The 24,263-nt window shown below is 39.9% G+C and overlaps 1 protein-coding gene across 1 annotated transcript in view; it reads right to left on the reverse strand.

Moving 5' to 3' along the window:
• Positions 1 to 18,040, reverse strand: part of GOLGA7B (golgin A7 family member B) — a 30,132-nt gene extending 12,092 nt beyond the window's left edge. Inside the window, exons 1-3 of the mRNA XM_075612351.1 lie at positions 17,374 to 18,040; positions 6,751 to 6,876; positions 766 to 918 (exon numbers count right to left, since the gene is read on the reverse strand). Coding sequence (XP_075468466.1) covers positions 766 to 918; positions 6,751 to 6,876; positions 17,374 to 17,385 — 291 coding nt within the window. The 5' untranslated portion in view covers positions 17,386 to 18,040. The remainder of the gene's footprint in view (positions 1 to 765; positions 919 to 6,750; positions 6,877 to 17,373) is intronic.
• Positions 18,041 to 24,263: the final 6,223 nt, after the last annotated feature.

Here is a 24,263-nt window from a genome sequence, read left to right on the forward strand (position 1 = left end):
CCCCTGACAGTGAATCCTTTCTCAGTATCAACCAAGGCTGGAGTGGGAACAGGATCTGCTGGGAAATTAATTTCCAGCTCACAAAAGGTCGAGTTTGATTTGGAAAAGGGCCCAGATCGGCAGTGTGATATAAAGAGTGGGTAATTATTCCTCCAAAGCGCAGCCTGCAGAGGGGCTGCATGTTGAAACAACCTTTCCCAAGCATTTAAAGAAAGGATTAAATCTGCTCACCAAGAAATAGACAGATAATAATGTGAAATACCAAGCCTGCCGTGTGATTCCATACCGCTCTGAAAAGTTTAGTTGTGTCGATTTTGGACGGAGTTCAAAGCTGTAATGTTGTACTGAGACTTGATGACTCTGCAAATTCAAATCCTATTTTATACTGGCCTACTGTCCTTGAATAAGGAGTCAAAATATGACCAATTTCCCAGCAACAGCTTCCTCTTTTCAATACAATGAAGCGTTGAGCATGTATCTAAATAAAATGGAATACTATGTCCAAGCCTAGGAACATTGCTTTGTATCAACATAGGAACTACAGTATGCTAATCTGTGAACATGCTAAGCTTCTAGAACTTAAGTAAATGTTTGTATACTCTGTTATAGTTTCCAAAGTCTTAACCCTACACTCATTAACCTCCTTCATACCTGTGTTACTAAACAGGATTCCTGTTGGCTTTGTTCTGTTAAATCTCATTATTTTGTTATGGTCTTAGTTATACAGTAGGTGAGTCTTATGCCTTCACCATCAACATTACTTACCTTCTCATAATGTGTTTCCATGCAAAGGAAGATGAAGTAGGCTGTGGCACAGGCCAAGCAGCCCTCAAGGTAAGAACTGCCACCAATCTTCTCAGCTTCCATGTAATATACATTTAGAGTCTTTACTGTCTCTTCAAACAGCAGCCTCTCAATCTAATCAGAAAATGACCCGGAACAGTTAAAGACAGATACATACATATTTCTATATTAAGCATTGTTAATATTCTTTCACTTCATTATCTTTGTTTTCTTATTTAACTTACTTTCTTGTTTTATTTAAGTGCACTCACATCCCATTTAAAAAAGGGTATCTAAAACCTAGAACAGGATTGTGCTGGAATTGTGGTAGCCGTCCGCTTACGGTAGGTGCAGTTTTTCACAAGCAGGTGTTGCAATCAGTTACATCAGGGGTGGCCAACTCCAGTCCTCAAGGGCCACCAACCAGTACGGTTTGGAGGATATCCTAGTTTCAGCACAGGTGGCTCGGTCTTTGACTGAGCCACCTGTGCTGAGGCAGGGATATCTGTAAAACCTGACCTTTTGGTGACCCTTGAGGACTGGAGTAGGCTACCCCTGAGTTACATGATAAATAAATATGCCTGGCAAATGGAATTGATAGAGTAAAGTAGCAGTCAATGTTAATTTTAATTTAGTCAACTTGTGTGCAATTCGGAAGCATATTACTTGTGCATCAAAGTGTTTGCGTAGCTACAGTATCTTCTCCAGAACACCAAACAGTACAGTATATGTTTTTATCCTGTATGCTGTAAGGTAGTAATGCTACATTACAATTTGATGTCATTCACCGTGTTTCCTGCAAATATATATCACAGAATAATGTCCTATAGACTTGGTAAATATGTGTATTAAAAATAAAGATTGTAGGATCAACAAGAATTCCAAGTTCAAAGACTTACTGGTTTTACTCAAATAAGTCTCATGCGTTCTGTAGCTTAGCTGTCTTGTTCTCTGCATATCTAGGAATTGTATGTTAGGTACTTTATCATATAATAAGTGTTTTAGTCGCACAGTTTTTCCTAGAATAAACCGGCTTTTCATTTTGAATCTTTATAACACTTTAATTTTGGAAGCGGCTTACTCGCTATGTAGCAAACATCTTAAACTCTTACTAACCATTATAATCTGCATGCGTTTTATTTTTCTAAGCATTGCCAAGTCAAAACACATTCTGGCAGCAAGAGACACCTTGCAGTGCTTTCACTTAGCACATTTGAGTACATATGGCCTTTTGTGGGTGTGAAATTATAGAATCCGGCCCTTGTGGGGGGGCATATTTACTAAGTGGTGCTAAGCTATAAGACACCTAATGGTGACATAAAACACCTTATGGTCCATTCAATTGAATTGTCTGTAAAGGGTCTTGAATTAGCACTGCTTAGTAACTGTAAATATGGCCATTGCACCCATGACTAGTTAGAAACCTGCTATTCACCCACTCTCTCCAATGCATTTGCCATCACTGAATGGAAATAGCTTCTGCTGGAAGACTACTTCTGACAGGAATCCTGCACAACCAAACCAAGTGGAATAGTGGAAAAGTGGAAAAGTTCAGAGCACCTAACCATGTGTGTAATGGGAAACTTATCACACAACCACAAGATCCTCTATCCAATCATTAAAACAGTGAGCTGGTATTCACCAATAGCTTTATCACGACTTAACAGGAATATGGACAGCAATACCAATAGCTCACGTTATACATTTGCCTTTATAGAAAGAACTTTGTTGATGTGTTTCTACAATATATATTTTTCATTATTTATTTTCTTTGTGTTTGCCATCCAAATAATGCCTCCTCATCTTATTTTGTAATATGTTGGTCTGTTGCTTTCTGACCCTTTAAAAAAAAAAAAAAAAAAATGTTCTTCCTTTTTCTGTCACAATTTAGAGTATGTGCTTGTCACAAAGCAGTGTTTTCGAAGATCATAAAAATATCTCTGCAGCAATATCTGCTTATGTCTGAATTTATTCCTGTAATTAGAGTAAAAATGGCATAACCATCTCTCTCTGGGCCCCCTGTGGCAATTCTTCCTCTCTGAAGAACGATTCCCAGAAGAATCTTCTGCTCTATTGATTAATGACTAATCTCCAATCTGACAGGCTGCTGGAGGACCCAAGACATTTTCTAGTTCTAACAGAAGCTGAGGAAAATACATTTTATGCAGTCTTAAAATAGAAAGTGTAAATCAGCATAGCAAAGATGTTTTACATGATTTGACAATTAAGTCAATGTATATTGTGTCTAACAATCTATACATGCAAGGGATCAGTTCCATAGTAACATATACACACACACACACACTTGTTCTCAGAACATATTTGAAAGTGAGTCATCTTTCCTCAAACTATAGTGTGTGGATATATATATATATATATATATATATATATATATATATATATATATATATATATATATATATAATGGAAATACAACTGTATGCTCATTTGCATGTCTTAGGCAGGTCTGCAACCCCGCCTTTCACCATTATCACCCAGCACACAGCACTTCCACTGCAGCAAGGGATTCTGGGAAATGACATGCAAATGAGCACACATTACATACATATATACACACTATAGTTTGAGGAAAGATGACTCACTTTCAAATATGTCCTGAGAACAATAATCATTTAGCTGCAGTTAAACAGATTGCCATGTAGTGTTGAATAGTTACCATCCTCACTTCTTAAAGGGTTTTACAGAAGGAAGAGATGTACATTTTTCATACAGATATTACTGTTTATGAATCACCATACATATTGTAAAATGTTCAGTGATATACTTTGCATTCAATTACCATTTAATCAAATAGCCTGTATATAATGCCATTGGACATCTTGTCATATATTGAGACCAATGGTACAGACCACATTAGTGTCATTCACAGTACCATTTTTTTGTGGTTACACATGTTCCTGATATCAGTGACCCAGACTGTATCACACAGATTCCCCAACAAAGTGTAATAGAAATTCTAGCAGTGGATGACCCAATAAATAAAATAAGGGCAATTCTAGACATTAAAGTACGTCCTTTTTACACTTGCGCAAATTTGTCAGTGTACAACGTCTGGCAATAAGCAACGTTTTGATACCTGAGAATGTTCCTCAAATGATTGCTTTATCCACCAGTACAGTAACTCGAAAATAAATATAGGATTTGCACCCCAAAAATAATTTGTGCAGGCAGAGCAGAGGTGTGGATATTATGTGTGGTGCTTTGCCCTATTAACTGTGCCACCTGTTCATTTTTAGAATAAACTATTGAATAAGAACAGCTTCTGGAGAAAGAGAGGGAGTGGGTGAGTGATTCTGCCCTTCAAACAAAACATGAGTAAGGAAGGTCAGTTATAAGTGCCGTAGTAGTAGGAAGTAGCTGTACCAAACTCTAAAATATCATAGCATGTCAAGCATGATAATAACAGGATGTAAGTTCTGATGACAAGCCATTCATCCTCCATTTCCATTTAGTTATGAAAATAAAAATAGTTTAAATTAGCTATGTAGACATTGGTCTTTTCGAAAGCTTATTGGCCTACAAAATAAATAAAAACTGAAGCTCTCCAGTGATGAAGTTTAGTGGATGTTTACGTGAAGAGATCTTAATCAATCCTGTATTTTATTTATTTATTTATTAAAATGTTTTACCAGGAAGTAATACATTGAGAGATACCTCTCGTTTTCAAGTATGTCCTGGGCACAGAGTTATAAAAAATACATGGTTACAATAAAAGAACAGGGTTATACAGTCACTTCACAGACATTTCATGGACAGATAAAGGGTACAGGGGATAAAGGGCTTGTGAGTTTCTGATAGAAATAGAGCAGCTTTAACATCAACTAACATGTATGGTTTAGAACTAGAAATAGGCAAGACCTTTGTACAGACAACTTTATAAACTCCTTTGGTTTCAAATATCACCTGCGTGAAGATTAAACACAACTATATCTTTCTACCCTTAAACTTACTCCTGACATTCAGTCCCAAGTCATACTGTACATCTTGCCAATTGCAAAAACCCATCCTTTTCTCTGTTGCTCTATAGCTAAAACTCTCATGCATGACCTCATCTCACGACTTGAATATTGAATCCTTCTCTCTGGCCTTCATGCCTCCCAACTCCACATGCTACAATCTATCCAAAATGCTGCCGCTACAGTTTTCTCTGTTTTTTTTAGGTCTGTCCCTATTCTTCTCCTCCTGAAATCAATCCAATGGCACCACATCAAACTCTGCATTAACTAGAAGATTCTACTTCAAGTATCTACAGTACATTATTCAATCCCCTTTTACAGTACATCTCAGCTCTAGTCTCCCACTATACCCCTTTCATCACATGCTCTCTGCTAGAGGCTGACTCTAGAGCACACTTATAAAACTTTTATCACTTTTGGCTTCCAACCTCTGGAGCTCTCTCCCAATAACATTTGCCAATCCACCACCTCCCTCCCCATCTACAAGTCAATCAAATCTCACCTCCTCTGTGAAGCATTTGCTTAGTTTAGGCCTGTTGCTACTCCTTGCAGTCCAGAAACACTTAGTTGCCTCCTCAAAGATGCTCTATACGTAGCTTGCTTCTATTGTATTCTGTAAGTATCCCATTTTGATTATAAACTCTGTACTTCAGGGACTCCCCAAATCCTGCTTACCTTCCTGTTAAAAGGCACCTGAAACGTTGCATATTATCTCCCTTTACTGTCTGGCTAATTCTGTGAAGCCACACACACCCCACCCCATACACCCACCCCACTTTGGGTATTCAGAGTTTTGGGGAAAGTTGGTAAAAAAAATACTGTCAAAAGAGCAGGATCCCTTACCGAGAGCTGACATTTTTATCCATAATTTTGAAAAGCTTTTGGGGAATTTTACAAAAACATTGCTAATGCGTTGCTGTTACTCGACTGCTGAAACTTTGACTCAGGCCCTCATTCTCTCCTGTCTCGATTACTGTAACCTCCTGCTATCTGGCCTTCCTGCCTCTCATCTGTTTCCCTTACAATCTATCCTTAACGCTGCTGCCAGAATCACTCTACTCTTTCCTAAATCTGTCTCAGCGTTTCTCCTGCTGAAATCACTCTCCTGGCTTCCTGTCAAATCCCGCATCTCGCACTCAATTCTCCTCCTCACTTTTAAAGCTTTACTCTCTTCTACTCCTCCTTACATCTCAGCCCTTATTTCTTGCTATGCACCATTCCGACTCTTGCGTTCTGCTTAAGGATGTCTTTTCTCTACCCCCTCCCGCCTTTAACCTCTCACTGACTGCCCCACACCTCTGGAATGCCCTTCCCCTCAATACCCGACTAGCACCCTCACTATCCACTATTAAGATCCACCTCAAGATACACTTGCTTAAAGAAGCATATGAGTAGCACCGTGGCTAATACTATACACGATACATAAAGCTTGGACCCCCTGCAGACGCACTTACCAGAGTGCCCTCCTACTGTCCCTGTACGTTCTCTCTACAAATTAGATTGTAAGCTCTTCGGAGCAGGGACGCCTCTTCCACAATGTTACTTTTATGTCTGAAGCACTTATTCCATGACCTGTTATTTGTAGTTATTTGTTATTTATACAATTGTCACGTGTTATTACTGTGACGCACTATGTACATTAATGGCGCTATATAAATAAAAAGACACGCATACATAATGCTGCAAACTCTGAATCAGGTTGAAAAATTGAGGAAAATACAAGATAAGCTTTTTGACTGAAATTCTGAAAGAATCTGTGTGAACCAATCTGGGCCATGTCTGTATAGGTTTATTTAACGCTTTCAATAGCCATTTAGCGCTTATTTTCGCCATTCAATATAGACCTTTATTTTAATGTGTAATCTGTAAGTGGTATAACTAATTACCCCCTTCCCCCCTTTTCAACGACTTTTAGACCTATAGACAAAACAAACTCCACTAGATCTGATTGTTTGAAATATTTCTTTAAATACAAATTAAATAGTAATACCCGGCTGTCTAGTTCCGGTGGGAACTTCGTCTGAAACTGACACATGGTTCCATCACTGTAATCCCTTTGAATAAACACTTTGGTGGCCAGGGAAGCGCTTCTCCTCAGCTCTTGCAGGTTATGCATCTGGAAAAAGATATATATAAAAAAAAAAGGATTAAAAAAAAAAAAAGACAATTTGCGGAGTTTTCTAAGAAGACGTCACAACTAAATAATGACAGAGCTGTGCCTCTGCAGGACAATAGGGATATGCTTGGTAAAATACCATGCTATTTTATTATAAAAGAAGATAAAGGAATAATAGACGAACTGTGAATAGCTCAGCAGTTGTCAGAAAATAGCTTTAACATTTTCTAACTTAAAGAATACTGTAAGTAAGCAATGAATTAAACAAAAAAGGAGCCACAGCTCTGACTCAACTGAAGAGCAGCTGACAGAAGCAATTGAAATACAGTAAACATATCCTTTTTCATGATGTTGGAATGACCAATTAAAAGGTCACCTGCTGGTTTGGGAAAAATGCAAATGCTTTGTACAGGTTATACAACTAATTGGGTCATTAAATGTTTTTTTTTTTTTTTAGAAATAAATCTCTTATTTCACTGACCCGGAATCAGAGCATGTACAGTATATGCTGCACTACAAAACAACGATGAGTATCTGTATACAGGTCATGCCCCAAAACTTCTTGCTGCTGTCAAGCCTACAGGAAAAGCAGCTGGAGATGACCATGAGGCAGTTGTGTCTGTTATTTAGAAGCTACAGCATTACAGGTGGCAGTAAAGTTCTGCTGCTGTACAGATGCAGCGGCCATTTTCCGAACAGGTCACGGATTTGATTTCCTGGGCATACCCAGGTTGTGCCGCATGATTTCTACAAACTTTCCCGCGTTAAGACGCGTGTTTACTAGTGTTTTTATCGGGTGTTGTCTTAAAATCTATAAATCCAAGTAATTTGAAGATTAACGTTACAAGTTGATACTGTATACTGTACATGGGAAAGAAGTCCTTTCTGAGGCTCCTTAGCCATACACAAATCCTCTAACTGTAGAAGATTACAGGTGTGATTGGCGACATTCATGGCAGCGTTCACAGAAGAATAACGAGTGAATGCTGCACGAAATACAGCAGAGTTCACGAAAACAGCTCCGTGAAATGTTCGGATAACGGCCGCTGCATCTGTAATTACAGGAGATGCTAAAGTGACATTTCTTTGGTCGGAGGACAAGCATTAGAAATATGTCGCTATATTAAGTAACGAGGGAGAGAGTAGGGGGTATTATGCCTTTTTTTGGACCAACTAGTAGCTGATCTTTTACAGGCTTTCGAACCTCTCAGGATCCTTCATCAGGTATAACAGAAGTACAGAAACAAAATATTATAACCGTGTTGGCAAGAAGAAGTAGTCAACTGGGACTGTTATATTTAAGTAATTCCCGAAGAACATGGTATTATTGGTCAGTAATGTCCAGTTCTGAAGGGATTATTACTATGATAGGCTAATTGTATGCATTTTTCATAGACACTTTTGTATAGTTATATTGATTCTTTTAAAATATATTGTACACTCTCTTTTGTGCTTTTACTGTACTTCATTAAAATAAAGTTGTAAATACACTTAATCCCCTCTATATAAACACACACGCACGCACTGCAGCCCCCTCTATACACACACACACACACACACACACTAGTAACTTCTTTCTGTTTCCCTTATGCGGAGCACTCTGCAGGTAGGGTGAGGAGTCAATGCCTGGCTGGTTCCTCCTATCGAATTCCAATCACCTCCCCTGTCTGAAAGCTGCTCTCATTCACTAGATGACAAGGGAAAGCTGATTTGCTGGAAATAAAACACTTGGCAAGGTGCCAAATTCAGGGCCATTGCTGAAGACATAATGCCTAGAATTCTGAGCAGTGAACGGGTATTTCAATAATGCCCAGAATTTTACACAGTTTAACCTATAGTTAAGTAATAATCCCAGAAGAACAGGGCATTACTGGCCAATAATGCCCTGGTTGGAAGAGTTGAAGGCCCGAGGCGAAGCAGAGGGACTTTAACCCAGCCAGGGCACTATTGGCCAGTAATGCCCTGTTCTGAGGGGATTATTACTATTGTAGGCTTATTTTTAATTTTTCATAAAAAAGATACATTTTTGTAATCATATTGATTTTAATCAGCATTATTGTCTACATTCTTATGCTTTTACTGCAAGTTTATTAAAAGGAAATTGTACATACACAGCCCCCTCTATACACACACACACACACACACACACACACACACACACACACACACACACACACACACACACACACACAAACTGCAACCCCCCTCTATATACACAAACTCTGCAGTCCCCCCTACACACTGTGCAGCCCCCTCCTTTACACCCACAAAAGACACTGCAGCCCTCCTCCACCCTCTAAACTCACAAAACACACTGCAGACACACACCAACAAAACAGACTGCTGCCCCCTCTACATCCATAAAACACACACCAGAAGCCCCCCTCTACACCCACTGCAGTCCCCATGTAAACACACACACACACACACCACTCTGCACCTCTCCTCCACACACAAAACACACTGCAGCCCCCCTCTACACCAACAAAACATACACAGCAGAAACACACCAACACAACTCTGCTGCCCCCTCTACACCCACAAAACACACACCAACAGAAGTCACACACACTAATAAAACACTCTGCTGACCTACTTTACACCCACAAAACACACACACACACACACACACAAACCTTTCCCCTCACTCTCCTGTGCGGAGCTCTCTGTAGACAGGGTGGGGGAGGAGTCAGTGCCTTGCTGGTGCCTTCTGTCCAATCACATCCCTTGTCTAAGAGCAAATTTCACTCTTTGTGAATGAGAACTGAAAGCTGATTGCCTGAAAAACTTGGCAAGGTGCCAAAAATTCCGGGCCATTACTGATTGATTGGTTAAAATTCCCGGCATTATCCAGAGAGCAGGAATTTCAATAATCCCCGGAATTTACCAGCTTTAGCCTATACATTTTCTAGCACAAGTACCTGTTTCATTGAGCTGACAAGCTAATGTTGGTGAAAGAATAAAGGGACTTGGATATGAAATGGCAAGGAGAAACTTCTGCAGTCCATATACACATCACAACATGTTGATTTTCAGCGAGGCAGACTATTCAATACTGATATAATTTTTTTACATATCTATAAATCTTCAAGTGAACCACTCAATGCATGTTCTACAATAGTCTTCCAATTTAGAATGTGTTTTTGCCAAAACTCTTCATTAAACAGAACTGCTAATTAGTAACTTGTGTTGAGCATCAGTGATATTACAAATGCCAAAAGTGGCAAAGTGAGCACATGTAAACCCTGGAGGGGTTCCTGGAAGATTGGTACTGTAAGTATAAAGCGAACAATTCAAGCCCTTAATATTTTAATAGGATGATTCATCATTATATATCGGACTGGGAATATAAAGAGCCATGTGTACTAGTCGGTGCTATGCCAGAAGACACCATTATGAACCAGGAGACACCTTGCAGTCCCTTCACTTTAATGGGTCATAAGGTGTCTTTGGGCAGTAGAAAGTGTCCCTATGCCTAAAATCTCACCTCCTCAGTGAAGCATTTTGTTATTTTAGGCCTGTGGGAACTCATGATGCACTTACTTCTTCCTCATACATGTTAAATACTGCACCTGATCTATTTATTTTGTATGTCTCATTCCATTTAGATTATAAGCTCTGCAGGGCTGGGACTCCCCAACTAGTTTTGTTTAATACACTTGTGTAACCTTGTATATTATCCCTGTGTACGGTCTGTATTCTAACTTTGTAAAGTGCTACGTACATTGATGGCACTATACAATCCTCCAATGTCTAAAGAAGAGAATAACTCCAACCAACCTTATATTTCAGATGACAGTTTTATGATGTACAGGTTTGAAGGTTGTAGTGCTACTGTATTGTTTCCCACACATTGTACGGTGCTGCGGAATATATGTTGACCATAATAAAGAAATGTTATTATTACAAAATAATGAATTGGCCTTTGCCATGTAAGGATTACTAACACGCCGAGTGAATCACATGAAAAAGCCAAAGCATCTTCCGTTTTCAGTGTTCTTTTCTGAGATACATTCACAACACATCCTCCCACTCATATACCCAAAATAGAACTATGCTAACTAAAAGGGTAGGCAAGATGCAGGTGTTCTAACACACATTTTTTTTGTGACATCGATTTGTGCGTTTATAAAGAATTGCAGTATTTCTCACACTGCATATGAATGATCTCAGATATATGAGAATCTAACCATTTATTTTATTTGACCCAAAAGGTTACAGAGTCACAGTCATATTCCAGCATTGGTTACAGATGAATGACTGCAATCTGTTGTGTGAATTGTATCAGGCTGGTATCTTATGAGAAAAGTCCACATTGTCGTTTCTCTAAACTGAAAATATTATTTTGTCCTCATTTTCCGTTGAATGCATCTGGTTTATGTTATTAAATATAATACTTTGACATGCTCTGCCATGCACACACAGTAATCTGCTACTTCCTAGATGCATTCAAAGAGAATGACTAGATTCTACTAAACAAACATTATCTGAAAGCAAATAAACTATATAGCCATTCTACAGCCCCTATCAATGATTTAAATATTCATCAGTATGTTATGTATAGAAATCATGGTTAATATTTAAATAAAGAGATTGTGGTAGGATTAGTTGAGTCACCTTGTCAGTAGAATACTAATTTGTCCAAATGAGTTAAATAGCAAGACAAGAAACCCTTTGTGTATTTGGCTAAAATAACCCAAAAGAAGATTGTAGAGATTCTCAGAGCAAGAGAATACTTTAGTCTCATCTGGAATGAGCTGAACTCTTCTCAAGCATCTTCACCGGACATTATAAAGGGCCCATGTATAGTAGGAATTGTAAGCATGACTATATTTTTTTAGAAATAGCTATATTTTGTATAACCAGTATCCTCAACTATATTTTCCCTTGCCAAATGCGGTTCCTCAAGGCTTTACTAAATTCAAGCATAATGTGCAATTTCCTTATCATTTTAGCAATTATAGATACCCATTTTACGTATGAAATGTTTCCGTAATGTGCATGAGGTGTTATGTACACAAGAAGATAAAATCGCATAAAACTAAAAATAAACCACTGCACTATTAGTCTTCTTAATTTAGAATATTTATTATTGCTGTCTTTTAAAATCATATATAGTATGCACTATGTCTTTGTAAAACTACTTTATTCCCAAGGGGTAAAAGACTGTAGGTTCTGTTAGCGGATTATTGTTTGTGTTTATACATGGTTTTTGTCTTCTCCTATTATTTAAAAACATGGAAGCTATGCTTAGCAATTATTGGAATGTTTATAATGAAGACTGATATATGTATTTTAATTAAGGGGAAATGGCTATGAATTATATAATAAAATTAATCTGTATAGCCTTTAATAGAGAAGGTAACACTGGTAAAACCTTTTGCAACCTTGAAGAAACAATTATCTATAGTACTACAATTACTTATAATTTCTTGTATGTTGTACTACATTGAGATAATTACTCATTTTCTAATTTCCGAGAAGTAGGAACAATATCATTATTATAAAAGACTATTATATTAATGATCAACTTCTATTGCACAAAAAGGCAATCATAAATGATGTACAGTATTACACAATTTATACATCTTTATAATATGGGCTGTAGGAGCGGCTCTGAAAACAATGATGCCAAGTTTGAAGCAGGGGGACCTGGTTCAATTCCTGGTGTCAGCTCTGTGTGACCATGGGCAAATCACTTTCTCTCCCCGTGCCACAGACACAACAAAAATGGATTGTAAGCTCAACTAGGCAGGGACTCGTGCCTGCATTAACTCTGTGTCAGCACCATCTGGGAATATAGTGGTGCAGATGCACTATGGGTGCATGGTGGCCCCTTACCACCTCCAGGACCTCATGTGACATCACACGCAGGGCCTCTTGCCCATCATCGTGTCATGTGATGTTGCATCATTAAGGCGACACATTGTCATGTAACTTTGGGTGGCAGCAGGAGATGCCAGCGCTTATAAACTGCGATTATGGAAGTTGGGTCAGGGAAGAGCACAGGGCCTCTAAGCGCGGGGCCAGGTTCAGTCACGCCGATAGCACAGCCATCAAGCCAGCCTTGGACTCATTGATATACGAGAAAAATTATTATGTACATAACGTACAACCTTGTGTAGTAGTAATGATATCCCTGCTGTATTTGTTGATGTAATAGTTCACATTGGTCAATTCATATGTCCCACCAATGGGGCATCCCGAGCCTGTTTGACATGCCCCTCCTCTGACGTCAGCCAAAGGACGAGCCCCTATTTCTATTGGCTGGCAGGGAGGAATTCTCACGCTCTGATTGGTCGCTCCTCCTACCTCCATGCTAAACATAGAACAGCGGAAGGTATGTAAGGAGAAGCCCCAGTCAGAGAACCAGACGATCCTGTGTCTTGGGCTGGTGACGCAAAGGCGGGCTTTTCAAAGTTGCTCTGTTGCAAATAGCAGAGCAACCGGCTTCATTTTTGGAGCTAAGAAACCCTGCCGAGCTGAGGCTAAATCAGGCGCGAGGTCCAAGTTCTTGTTTTAGACCGTAGCGGTAGCGGCTAAGTTCCTCCTCACTTTTAAGGCTATACACTCTTCTGCCCCTGCTTACATCTCAGCCCTAATTTCTTGCTATACCCCTGCCAGACTCATGCATTCTGCTAAAAAAATATCTTCTGTCTACCCATCTTGTATATAAAGGCCTCTCCAGCGTAAAAACTACTCATTTATTGCCCTACACCTCTGGAATGTCCTTCCACTCACTATCCAACTGACATCCTCTCCCCACCTTTAATGAAGCAGATACACTGACCGTAACCACTTGCAGACACACTTACCATAACACCCTCCTGTCTCTGTACATTCTCCCTACTTACCACTTAGATTGTAAGCATTTCAGGGCTGGGACTCCCTTTCCTATTGTTACTCATGTCTGAAGCCTCATTACCACTGTTATATTATGTCATGTGTACTGTATTACTGCTGTGAAGTGCTATTTACCTGAATTGCGCTATTTAAATAAGTATACATACTTTATGTGAATCACAAGTTTTGTTTAAAGCAGCATTCCTCATTGAACTTATGTTTTGGTTTTAATATATGCATTTGATTAGATTTAATTAAAACGAATTACCTAAGCTGCCCATCGATCCGTTCTCCTGTTATCGATCAGCCTGCTCTCTGGGTTCACGTAATGGCTGCTGCTGAATCAGTCAGTGTAACACAGCCGCTACAATATAACCTATTACAAAGGGTCACACTTTCTATTGTTAGAGCACTCAGCTCAGGCACAGACTCCTGCTGGGAAAACTGCAACAATTTCCTGTTTGTGATAATTTGTTGCCAAAACCCTTGCCCTGCTGGGTAGTTGTGCTAAAACCTACTAAATGCAGCCAAAGGATGCTCAGTATATTAAAACGTTGCCATTTTTTAAAGCAGTTTTCCCAATTATCCAATACTGTAGAACTGATTTATATATTTAAAAATAAAACGAAGGCTTTATTTAAGACTTTCCACTCAGAAATGTAAAGCACTGCATTACAACGCTTAATATTCAATGCCAGTACATTCTTGGCAAACTTCAATATACCATCCCAACATTTTCTTATCTTACCCTGTACAATTCTTTCCACATGTGTTGGTCTAATAAACAACATGGAAAATGTTGTAAACAAACTGCTATAAATCCCGTATCCGTCTAAATTTAACATAAGTTGAGCTCGGTGGACATATGTTTTTTTTTTTTTAACCTCGTCTACTATTTAATACAGCGCTAGGAGTAGATGAAAATAAATGTGCATCTCCGTGTTTCTTGAAATGCTAAATTTGAAATTGTGAATCAAATGCAGTAAGTGAATAGATACTGTTGAAATCATACAAACCTCAATAAAGTTTACTTGTTAATAAAGTAAAAATACAGTATATTAAAAAAGGTAGTAGATGTTGGGTTAGATAAGGAAAAGCACTATAACAGAAAGAATGGGCTGACCATGTAGATCTGATGATGATCTAGAACACCAAGACAGATAGCAGTACAGGACAAAATGGGAAGCAAAGAGATCTAGTATCATTTAGGATATTACAAAAGGCAGTGGGCATCCCTTGTAAGCTATTTACTACTCATCCTTTTCCATATTTCTATATGTTTATTATTGTACTTTTCATTCCTCTCTTTGTAGAAATAACATTTTTCAGTCTTACGTTTAACAATGGAAACATTATATAGCGCCAGTAAAAGGATACTACCAATCGCACCGGACCCTGGCACTGACGGAGTTAATATTGTATTGTTCATTTTCAGCTGCTAAGTGCAATACTTGTCAAGGAGCAATTTCCAGTACTAACTTAAGAAAATAGAAACGGATTTCCCTTGAGACTGAAAAATAAAAAGATAGTTTGGAATGTCTTATGGTCTCTGGTAATAATTTACTATTTCATTCATCATCTGAAAGTGTACAATGCTGTAATTGAAGTATATGTATTGGCAGATATACAAGTCAACTTAGATAATGACTCCTTTCCTGCATGGGTTATTGGAATTGTCCAGGACAAAGAAAACTTCAGTCAACAATAAACATAGTGGTTAGTTTTAATCTACAAATGAAGCATAATCCTCCAAATTAAAAAAGGAAAGCATAACAATAACAGAAAATGCGACAATTAAAAATAGTCAGGTTTCACAAATAGTCAAAAAGCACTTAATCATTTTACAGTTCCAATACAGTTAAATCTGCGTTTGAAACATTAAAAAAATTGAACTACATTATAGGGGCAGTTTACTGAACATGGTTATATTTATACAATTTCCAACCATTCAGAGCCCTAAATAAATGTGGGTCCCAGCTATCTGAAAGAGTTCTTGGTTCCCTACACTCCCACCGCTCACTTTGATCCACAAGTGAAGGATGCCCAACAGAATCTCCCGGACTTCTTTTGGGCCCGAGCTTTTAGCCAAGCTGCTCCTAGTCTTTGGAACTCTGCCTCAAATGGTTGGAGATGCCCCCGCTCTGGAAATCTTTAAAACCCAGACTCCAGGCTTACCTCTTTACCCAGGCAATTAATAAATGAACCACAACCCAGACATTCAATACTCACAGTATCATTCTATTGATCCTGTATTTGTATATTGTAATCTTACGTTTGGTTTCTTTTATAGCATTAAATGTTCCTTTTATTTCTATAACTGTCAGCAGCGCTTTGAGTCCATTGGAAGAAAAGCGTTACATAAAAGTTGTTAATATTATTAGTTTGATATTTTTATGGTTTAATAGAAACAAGTGAGTCAAACATCATTTGTTTCTGTGAAAATAGGAGGTGTCTCATCACTTAATAATCTTAACCAACCCTGTTCAACATGCTTCCTATCCAATCAAGGAACATATAAAAAGAGGGAAATTAAAAAAAAAAAAAAAAGCATGAGAGAGAACTGGAAACAAGTAAACATCTGAAGAGACACTAAAGTGGGGGTGTAAATAGTAACACAAACAAAACTGTACAATTAAAAATAATTAATATCTTGCATTTTCCAAAACATTGGTATGGGCTATAATCTTGTGTTCTTCTTCTTACATTAGATCTGCATTTGTTAAGCAATTTATATATATATATATATATATATATATATATATATACACACACTGTACAAAGTGTAGCAGCATACAGTATCTTGGTCACTATAACTATACATTATTTGGATATTACCAAGCATAAGAATAAACAAATTGTATACATTTTACAATTATATCTGATGTCTTTGAAAAGAAGGTACATTTATGTCATCATAAATGCCACAATATTCCAGTAACAGTTTAGTACAAATAGCAGCACTTACTGCATGAATCAACCAAAAACATGTGTTGTAGTGTGTGTTTTGTAAGTAAAGTACATGCTGGTCACAATTTAAAACATCCCAAACAGTTTATTGGATACAATTAAAAGTAGTAATTCCTGACTTCAAGAAGCTCAACACAGTGTAATCCTTTATTTTACCACAATCATCACTAAACAGAGCCAAGGTGTATGAGAGCTTTGTTAATAAATGTTGTACTGTATGTATGTATATTACTGGGAAATTATATGACCCTCCTCATGAGTCAAACTACTCTCAGTCATCTGCACTATTAATATAACACATGGTAAAAACATTTCAACTTTTCAATCTTCCAGCCATGTTTATGCCAGAGATAGAGGATAGGACAGATAGGATAGTAACCGGCAGCCAGGAAAGACCTGTCTTTGGCTGTGTTTCTGGAGATCCCCAACTTATGCATAGGCAGTTGAAGTCTTTAATTCACATGAATGTAACCCCTTGCAGACCATGGTGACCCCATTGACACTCAAGGGTTGACACTGGAGACTGCATATTAGTAATGTGATTTTTCTCCCAACTACTTCAACATAGTCAGGTACAGTATGCCCAGCAAGGAGTCATGATTATTCTCACCCCTTGTAAAACGATCCAGCAGCAATGCTCCTGTAGTGAGCTGCGCCCCAGCCGCAGAGCCAGACATGGGGACTTACCTCGGTTGCCATGTTTTCCGCAGGAGCTCAGACACCCTCCTCTTCCCTGTGATACTTTGTATCCGGTCACAGTTTCTTCTTGGTGATGCACGCTGTAGATGATCCTCCCTCGGCTGCCTTTGCCTGGGCTGCTTACACGTTTCCTGTGGGTTAAAGGCTTTGTCTCGGTGCTGAGATCTGCACCCAGGAACCTCACGCCCTGTCCGTGGTGCTGAAATCCCGAGCAGAGAAAGCACTGAGTTTCTGGTTGATGTTGGATCAAGATGCTTCTGTCCTCAGTGCTGAAAGCGACTTCTTATCTTGATCGCTGCTTAACAACCTTCCCCCACCCACCCCCGACCCGGCGCATGTGTCACTGTCCGTGGTGCTGAAACCTCTCGCTTGGTCCCAGGATTCCTCTGACCGTGGTACTGAATGAAAATTCTCCACCAGGGACAGCCAGGGAACACCCCAACGTCTGCGATGAACGGAGCTCAGAATAACCAGGGAGGAGCCTGGGATCCTGTCAACGAACTGAATGCAAACCCACTAATTCCACGATCACAGCTTGTCAGCCTGCTGTGATGTTTGATGACACTTGTAATACATGTCAACTGTCTCCTAATTATAGACATGTACATAAACCAGGCAGACAATTGTAATTAAATGTGGGTTTTTTTCCTCTTAAAAGGTACACAATGAAAATAGGTTATACCTAAATATGTATTATATTGCCCAATTTATTGTGACCCTTGTGGTATGTGGCGAATAAAAGGTTGTAAATTTATGAGGTAGTGGCAGGTTGACGTAATTCACTATATGCAGAACCCTACTGGTCTGTTTTTTACTGTACCCTTGTTTACCATATTTATTACAATGGTACAAAACTGCCTTGCAGGATAGAATACATACATACACAGTATATATTAGATAGATATATTGTAAACATAGGTAATGTATTTCCTAAACTAATAGGCTCATTTTTGCTCAGATGATTCAAAACATCCCCAATCACAGGACTATTTAACAAAAATCCACCAAATAGTCTAAAAACAAACATACGATTTCTGCTATAGTATCTGCAATATTAGATTTTAAGATGAGCACCTAGCTATAGAGTAAATATCAGTGGAAAAGCAATGCTGTGGGAAGCTACTTGTACTAGGCCATTATCTGAGTAACATTCTGAGTGGGATATTTGAGGGATAACTGATAAATCCCTATACCAATAGCTTTAACATCTCCATTTCTACCTGAGAAACACACATGTATTATTCTTATTATACCTGATGGGGCTCCCCAAGAGCTGCTCCCTTCTGCACAGGACCAGCATGCTAAGGGTTAACATTTGCTTGTACTTTGTGGAACGTCAACCCCACCCACTGGAATGTTAATGAGCCTAGAGGACAAAAAACTTTGCATTCGCACCTGCTTTCAATCTGTACCCAGTCAGTGTACATCTGCGTCACCCTAAAGGCGGACGGCTGAAGGGCAGCCAATGGGTGTAAGCTATTTGCTGATGTTAAAGCTTCTCTATTTCAATATGAAACTCACCAGGCCTTTATCCCTGTATCCACATTTTCCAACTCTATCTGTCCATGAAATGTCTGTGAATTGACTGTATAACCTATGTTCCTTTAATGTAACCATGTATTGTTAAGTCTGTGCAAAGGACATACTTGAAAACAAGAAGCAACTCTCAATGTATTACTTCCTGGTAAAACATTTTTATAAATAAATACATTCAATTTTATAGATTTACATGTACCTTTAGTCTACAACATCCTTTTATAAATACATTTTCTAAAATATCAAAACCCCTGAACTGGTATGAAGTACCAAAACAAAATTCCATTTCAGGCACATTGTTACCCCAAATAAGCAATAGAGTAAAGATAGTAAAAACACCACTGTACAGCTTTGGAGATTGAGTCTTCAGGAGACTCGTTAATTTAGAAAACAAATACAAATATACATTATTTCAATGGTTCATACATGTGCCTAGGACAGAAAGAGGACTCTTACGTGTTTCACACCCCATGGCACATTTGTTACACTTGACAAAGCCCTATGAAACATGTAGGAGTGCCTGTTTCTGTCCTATAGAGATGTATGAATCATTACAAGTTTATTTTTATTTATTTTTACAAATTAACGAGTCTTTTGAAGAAATCTAATTCCATAGCTGTATAGTGGTGTTTTTACTCTATTGTTGATTTGGGAACTTCCAGATATCCGCTAGCATGCAAATGCAAGGTCAGTAGCTGGAAGAGACCATGAGGATGCTGAAGACGCGCAAACTAATCCCGGGACTAAGATGATCCAGAATTCTGCTGGGTCATGGCTGGAGCATGGGTAAGATGCCGCCAAATGAGTGTAGAATTCTCCTTCCTATGGAAAATTTGTTTGAGAAGAATCTGAGCAATGATGCACCATATACGTTAGGCCTTGACCCCGCTGCCTACTACAGCGTCAGCTGTGTCGAACGCTGCACGGACGAGAGCCCTCCCCTCAACGGCGCCGGGCCCGCTGCGAGGGGGGGCCGCAGCGCTGAGGCGAGAACTGCTCCTGCTCTCAATAGAATTGAGAGCAGGACTCGCGTCGAGCGATATGGCACGCCCCCGGCGGTTCAGCCAATGAGGGCGAACCTGCCGGGTGACATCATGGCCACGCCCCGTCACTCCCCCGCCAGGCCCCCCCCCCGGTCTCTCTCTCCTGCAGACCAGGTAATCGGCTGCACGCGCCGCCAATCTCGCGGGCGCGCGTTGCAGCTGAGTTACTGGGGCCTTAGCCTTAAAGGTGGAATTTAGAACTTGTAGCAGGTAGTTTGTTTACATATCTCACATTTTCACCCCAATCAAGTTAATTATTCAAAAACGGAGTTATTTTTCTTAAATGCTTTGCATTATTTTGAATTTATATAACTTTGTCAAAATCTGACTTATACTTGATTATCTTATCACCCTATTAGTGCTTTAAGGATCCATAGAACCATGCAAGGAAATGATCAATACATCTTAAGCACATATATTGTATGTTCCCCAGTAAAGCCCACAGCTATTTATTTTAATTATTGCATCAGGAAGTGTATACTGTACATTGAACTATCTTTTTAAATTTGTTTTAGGTTATATGCTTGACAAATATTATATTTAGCGCTTGCCTATAATCCAATCTAAAAAGGCCCATGTCAAAATAAGTTGATTGCTAAGGGTGTGAATATTCTATCACTATGGCAAATACGGAGTACAAAAATTAGATTACAAGAGTTTGTAAAACATTTGTTATACCTCTTGCAATTTCAAAATGTTTAATGAAATAATTAGCTATTGTACAAACATATTCAAGGTTGTGACAGAGCAGCCATATAGGTCATCAGTTAGTACCACACACTGCAGGTGTTTCACACAAAATGACCTTTATTCCCTTATGAGCAGGGGAAACAACTCCACAGGCATTTAAAGAGGTAGTGCAGCAGAACATCAACAGTTTTTAAATTGTTCTTACTTTCCTCTGGGTAATGAATACTTTCTTTCAGTCGGGTCTGGAGCTTTGGTTGCTTTACAGGTTTCTCTTCAATGCAGGATCTGAATTCTCGCTGTTCCCAAGCAGATCCACAAGGAACATGAAGCCTGGGTCCATGCAGATTTTGGAGATTTTAGTGGTCCTAACTCCCAGTTGTGTTACATACAATCCTCGGTGAGCCTACTTTGCTGCTGCTCCAGGACACAGTGTCCTTCCTGCCTTTTAAACTCTGCTCAATCAGGAGTTTACTTGACACAGCTTAGGAGACCTGACACTAGGGTGTGGTGTCTTGAACAGAGAGTTAACTCTTCACGCTCTTACAAAGTTCTACAGAAATGGAATAATTCTAATGAAGTCTTAATCTTGCTTATTACTATAATCCAGCCTTCAAAAGAAAATTTGGGAATATTTTGTCACCAGGATTTAGGCAGTCACCTACTATGCTAAGATCTCATGCTGACAATAATTTCTACAGTGACGAGAAAACAAAGCTTTACAAAAGGATTCTTTATATAAAAAATAAAAAATAAAATAATAATATATTAATTGAATTTATCACAAAGCAGCTTTTGTTTTCAACTCATCTGTATACCGCCACTCATATCCTAATCCAGGGGTGCTCAGTTCCATTTCTCAAGCCTTCCCCCCCACAACCCCCAACAGGTCAGGTTTTCAGGATATTCCTGCTTCAGCACAGGTGGATCAATCAGTCCCTGCTTCAGCACAGGCAGGGCCACTGACAGGGGCTGTGGGGGGCCCAGCCGCTGGATGAAGTAGTTGGGCCCAACCTCTGGCCGGGCCCAACATCTTTGCCCAGCCGCCGGCCCTCTCATTTCCCCAGGGCCCCAGATCTCCCCAGCGGTGGGCCTATCTCATTAACATTGTACCATGCTTGGTGCACACCGGTGTCAGAGGCTCGGCAGTGAGCGAGGCCCACAGCTGGGGAGAGCCAGGCCCAGCGGCAATGAGAGGACTGGCAGCCAGGCAAAGCTACGGCCCTCCCTCACTGTCCCACGCAGGGCCTCCCACTGAGGCCCACACAGCTGGGTAGAGCCAGGGCACGAGAGGCCTGAGACCATCCCCAAGGTAGGTAAGTGTGTAGGTCTTTTTGTGTATGTATTTGTGGGGTGGTGTTGTAGGTATTTTTTTTAATGTATTTGGGGAGTGGAGGTTTTTTTCATGTATTTGTGGGGGTGGGTTTGTAAGTATTTAGGAGATTTTTTTTATTTGAGGGTGTTTTTTGTATTTGGGGGGTATTTTGTTTGTATTTTGGGGGGAGGTGGGGGTTTTGTATGTATTTGAGGGGTGGAGGATTTTTTATGTATTTGGGGGATGGTGGGGGGTGTTTATGTATTAGGGGGTGGAGAGTTTTTTGTATGTATTTGGGGGCAGCAGAGTTGCGTAGTCAGTGTTGATGCAGAGGTCGAGGCAGGCTGAAGACAAGGATAGTCGAGGTACGCGAGCCGGGTCTGGTAAAGAGGAAGACAATAGGTAAGCGCGTTGCATGAACTGGAACTTTGCTCAGCAACTTCCTGCTTACAGGGCTGCCTAAAGGAAGTTGCCAGGAGTAAAGATAGACAATTCTGCCATAGAGGGAGAGCAACAGCAAAATCCCAGACCACACTCTGAAAACCCGGCATGGATTTTGCCAAACCTTAGAGTACCTAACCACCCACCCTCCAGAAATCGATCTCTGGATGATTTAATGGGTTTGTTGGGGAACCTCTGGTGGAAACCTCATATCAAGGCGGAAGCGTGGACATCACCAGCCTTCACCCAGAAATTCTCCTCTGGACCGTATCCCTTCTAAGATACAAGGTACTGGAGTACCTCGAGATTTACGGGAATCCAGAATCTGGCGAATTATATACTCCTCTTGACCATCCACCAGGACCGGTCATGGAAGGGTGGGAGCAGCAGAGAAGTTGTTGTGGACCACAGTCTTTAGTAATGACACATGGAAAACCGGTGGAATCCTTAAGGTATCCGGTAGCCCCAATTTTAACACGGCCAGATTAACTTGTTTCACAATCTTGTAGGGACCTATAAATCTCGGTCCAAGCTTCATGGAAGGAATCTTCAGAGGGATCTTCCTGGTAGATAGCCAGACATGGTCTCCAACCTTGAACTGCGTGGGCTGGTCGCCGATGCTTATCCGCATGATCCTTCTGCTGAAGGGAGGCTTTAGTTAGGTTGTCATGAATCCTTTTCAACAGAGACTGTAGCTCCTGGACCTTGTCATCTGCTGCAGGAACTCCAGAACAGGAGACAGATGATGGGAGAGCAGAAGGATTGTGCCCTTAGGCACAGAAGAATGGGGACTCTTGTGTATAGTCGTGTTTCAATAAGTTTCATGCAAATTCTGCCCACGGAAGAAGATCCACCCAGTTATCCTGATTGCAGAGGTGAAGCGACGTAGAAATTACTCTAAGGATTGATTAGTCCTCTCTGTGAGGCCATTGGACGGATGGTGATATGATGACGAGAAGTGGAGTGAGGTCCCCATTGATTTGCAGAATGCTCTCAAAATTTGGCAATAAACTGGGGGCCACGGTCGGAGACTATCTCAGTCGGAATACCATGAAGGCGAAATATCTCCATGGCGAAAATGTCAGAAAATTCGTAGGCAGTGGGTATCTCCCTGAGTGTTACAAAATGGGCCTGTCTTGTGAAGTGATCGACCACTACTAGAATGGTCATCATACACTTAGAGGGCAGTAAATCTCCTATAAAATCCATAGACAAGTGGGTCCATGGTCTGGTAGGAACCGACAGAGGATGAAGCAACTCTGTGGTACCTTTGTTTGAGCGCAGACAGCACAAGCGGCTACAAAGTCTTTAATGTCCTTGTGAATATCTGGTCAGCAGAAGAGGCGTTCTATGAAATCCGAATTCTTCCTAACTCTAGCCACCTTGGATTGGTGACCCCACTGCAACACCTCACTATGAAACTGGGGCGGTACAAAAAAAAACTTGGATTTACGTGCGGACATAGGTCTAGGAAACTCCGCTTGTGCTTGCGAAATCCGTTTTAATATGGCGGATGAAACTGACGAAATAATCTGAGACGTGGAATGATGGGCCCATGGTCCCTTTCGTCAGAGTCTTCCAAAGAGAATTGTTGAGATAGTGCGTCCGCTTTGACCTTTTTGGAGCCTGGTCGAAAGGATATAATGAACTTGAAGCATGTAAAAAAAGAGAGCTCACCTCATCTGTCGAGTCCAGAGTCTCTTGGCACCTTCAATGTATTCCAAATTCTTGTGATCCATTAATATAGTGATGGGCTGCGTGGTATCTTGCAGAAAATGTTGCTACTCTTGAAGAGCTAATTTAACGGCAAGTAATTCCCGGTTCCCAACATAGTAATTTCTCGACTGAAGAACATT

The sequence above is a fragment of the Ascaphus truei genome, chromosome 8, assembly GCF_040206685.1.
Source record: "Ascaphus truei isolate aAscTru1 chromosome 8, aAscTru1.hap1, whole genome shotgun sequence".
NCBI classification, from domain to species: domain Eukaryota; kingdom Metazoa; phylum Chordata; class Amphibia; order Anura; family Ascaphidae; genus Ascaphus; species Ascaphus truei.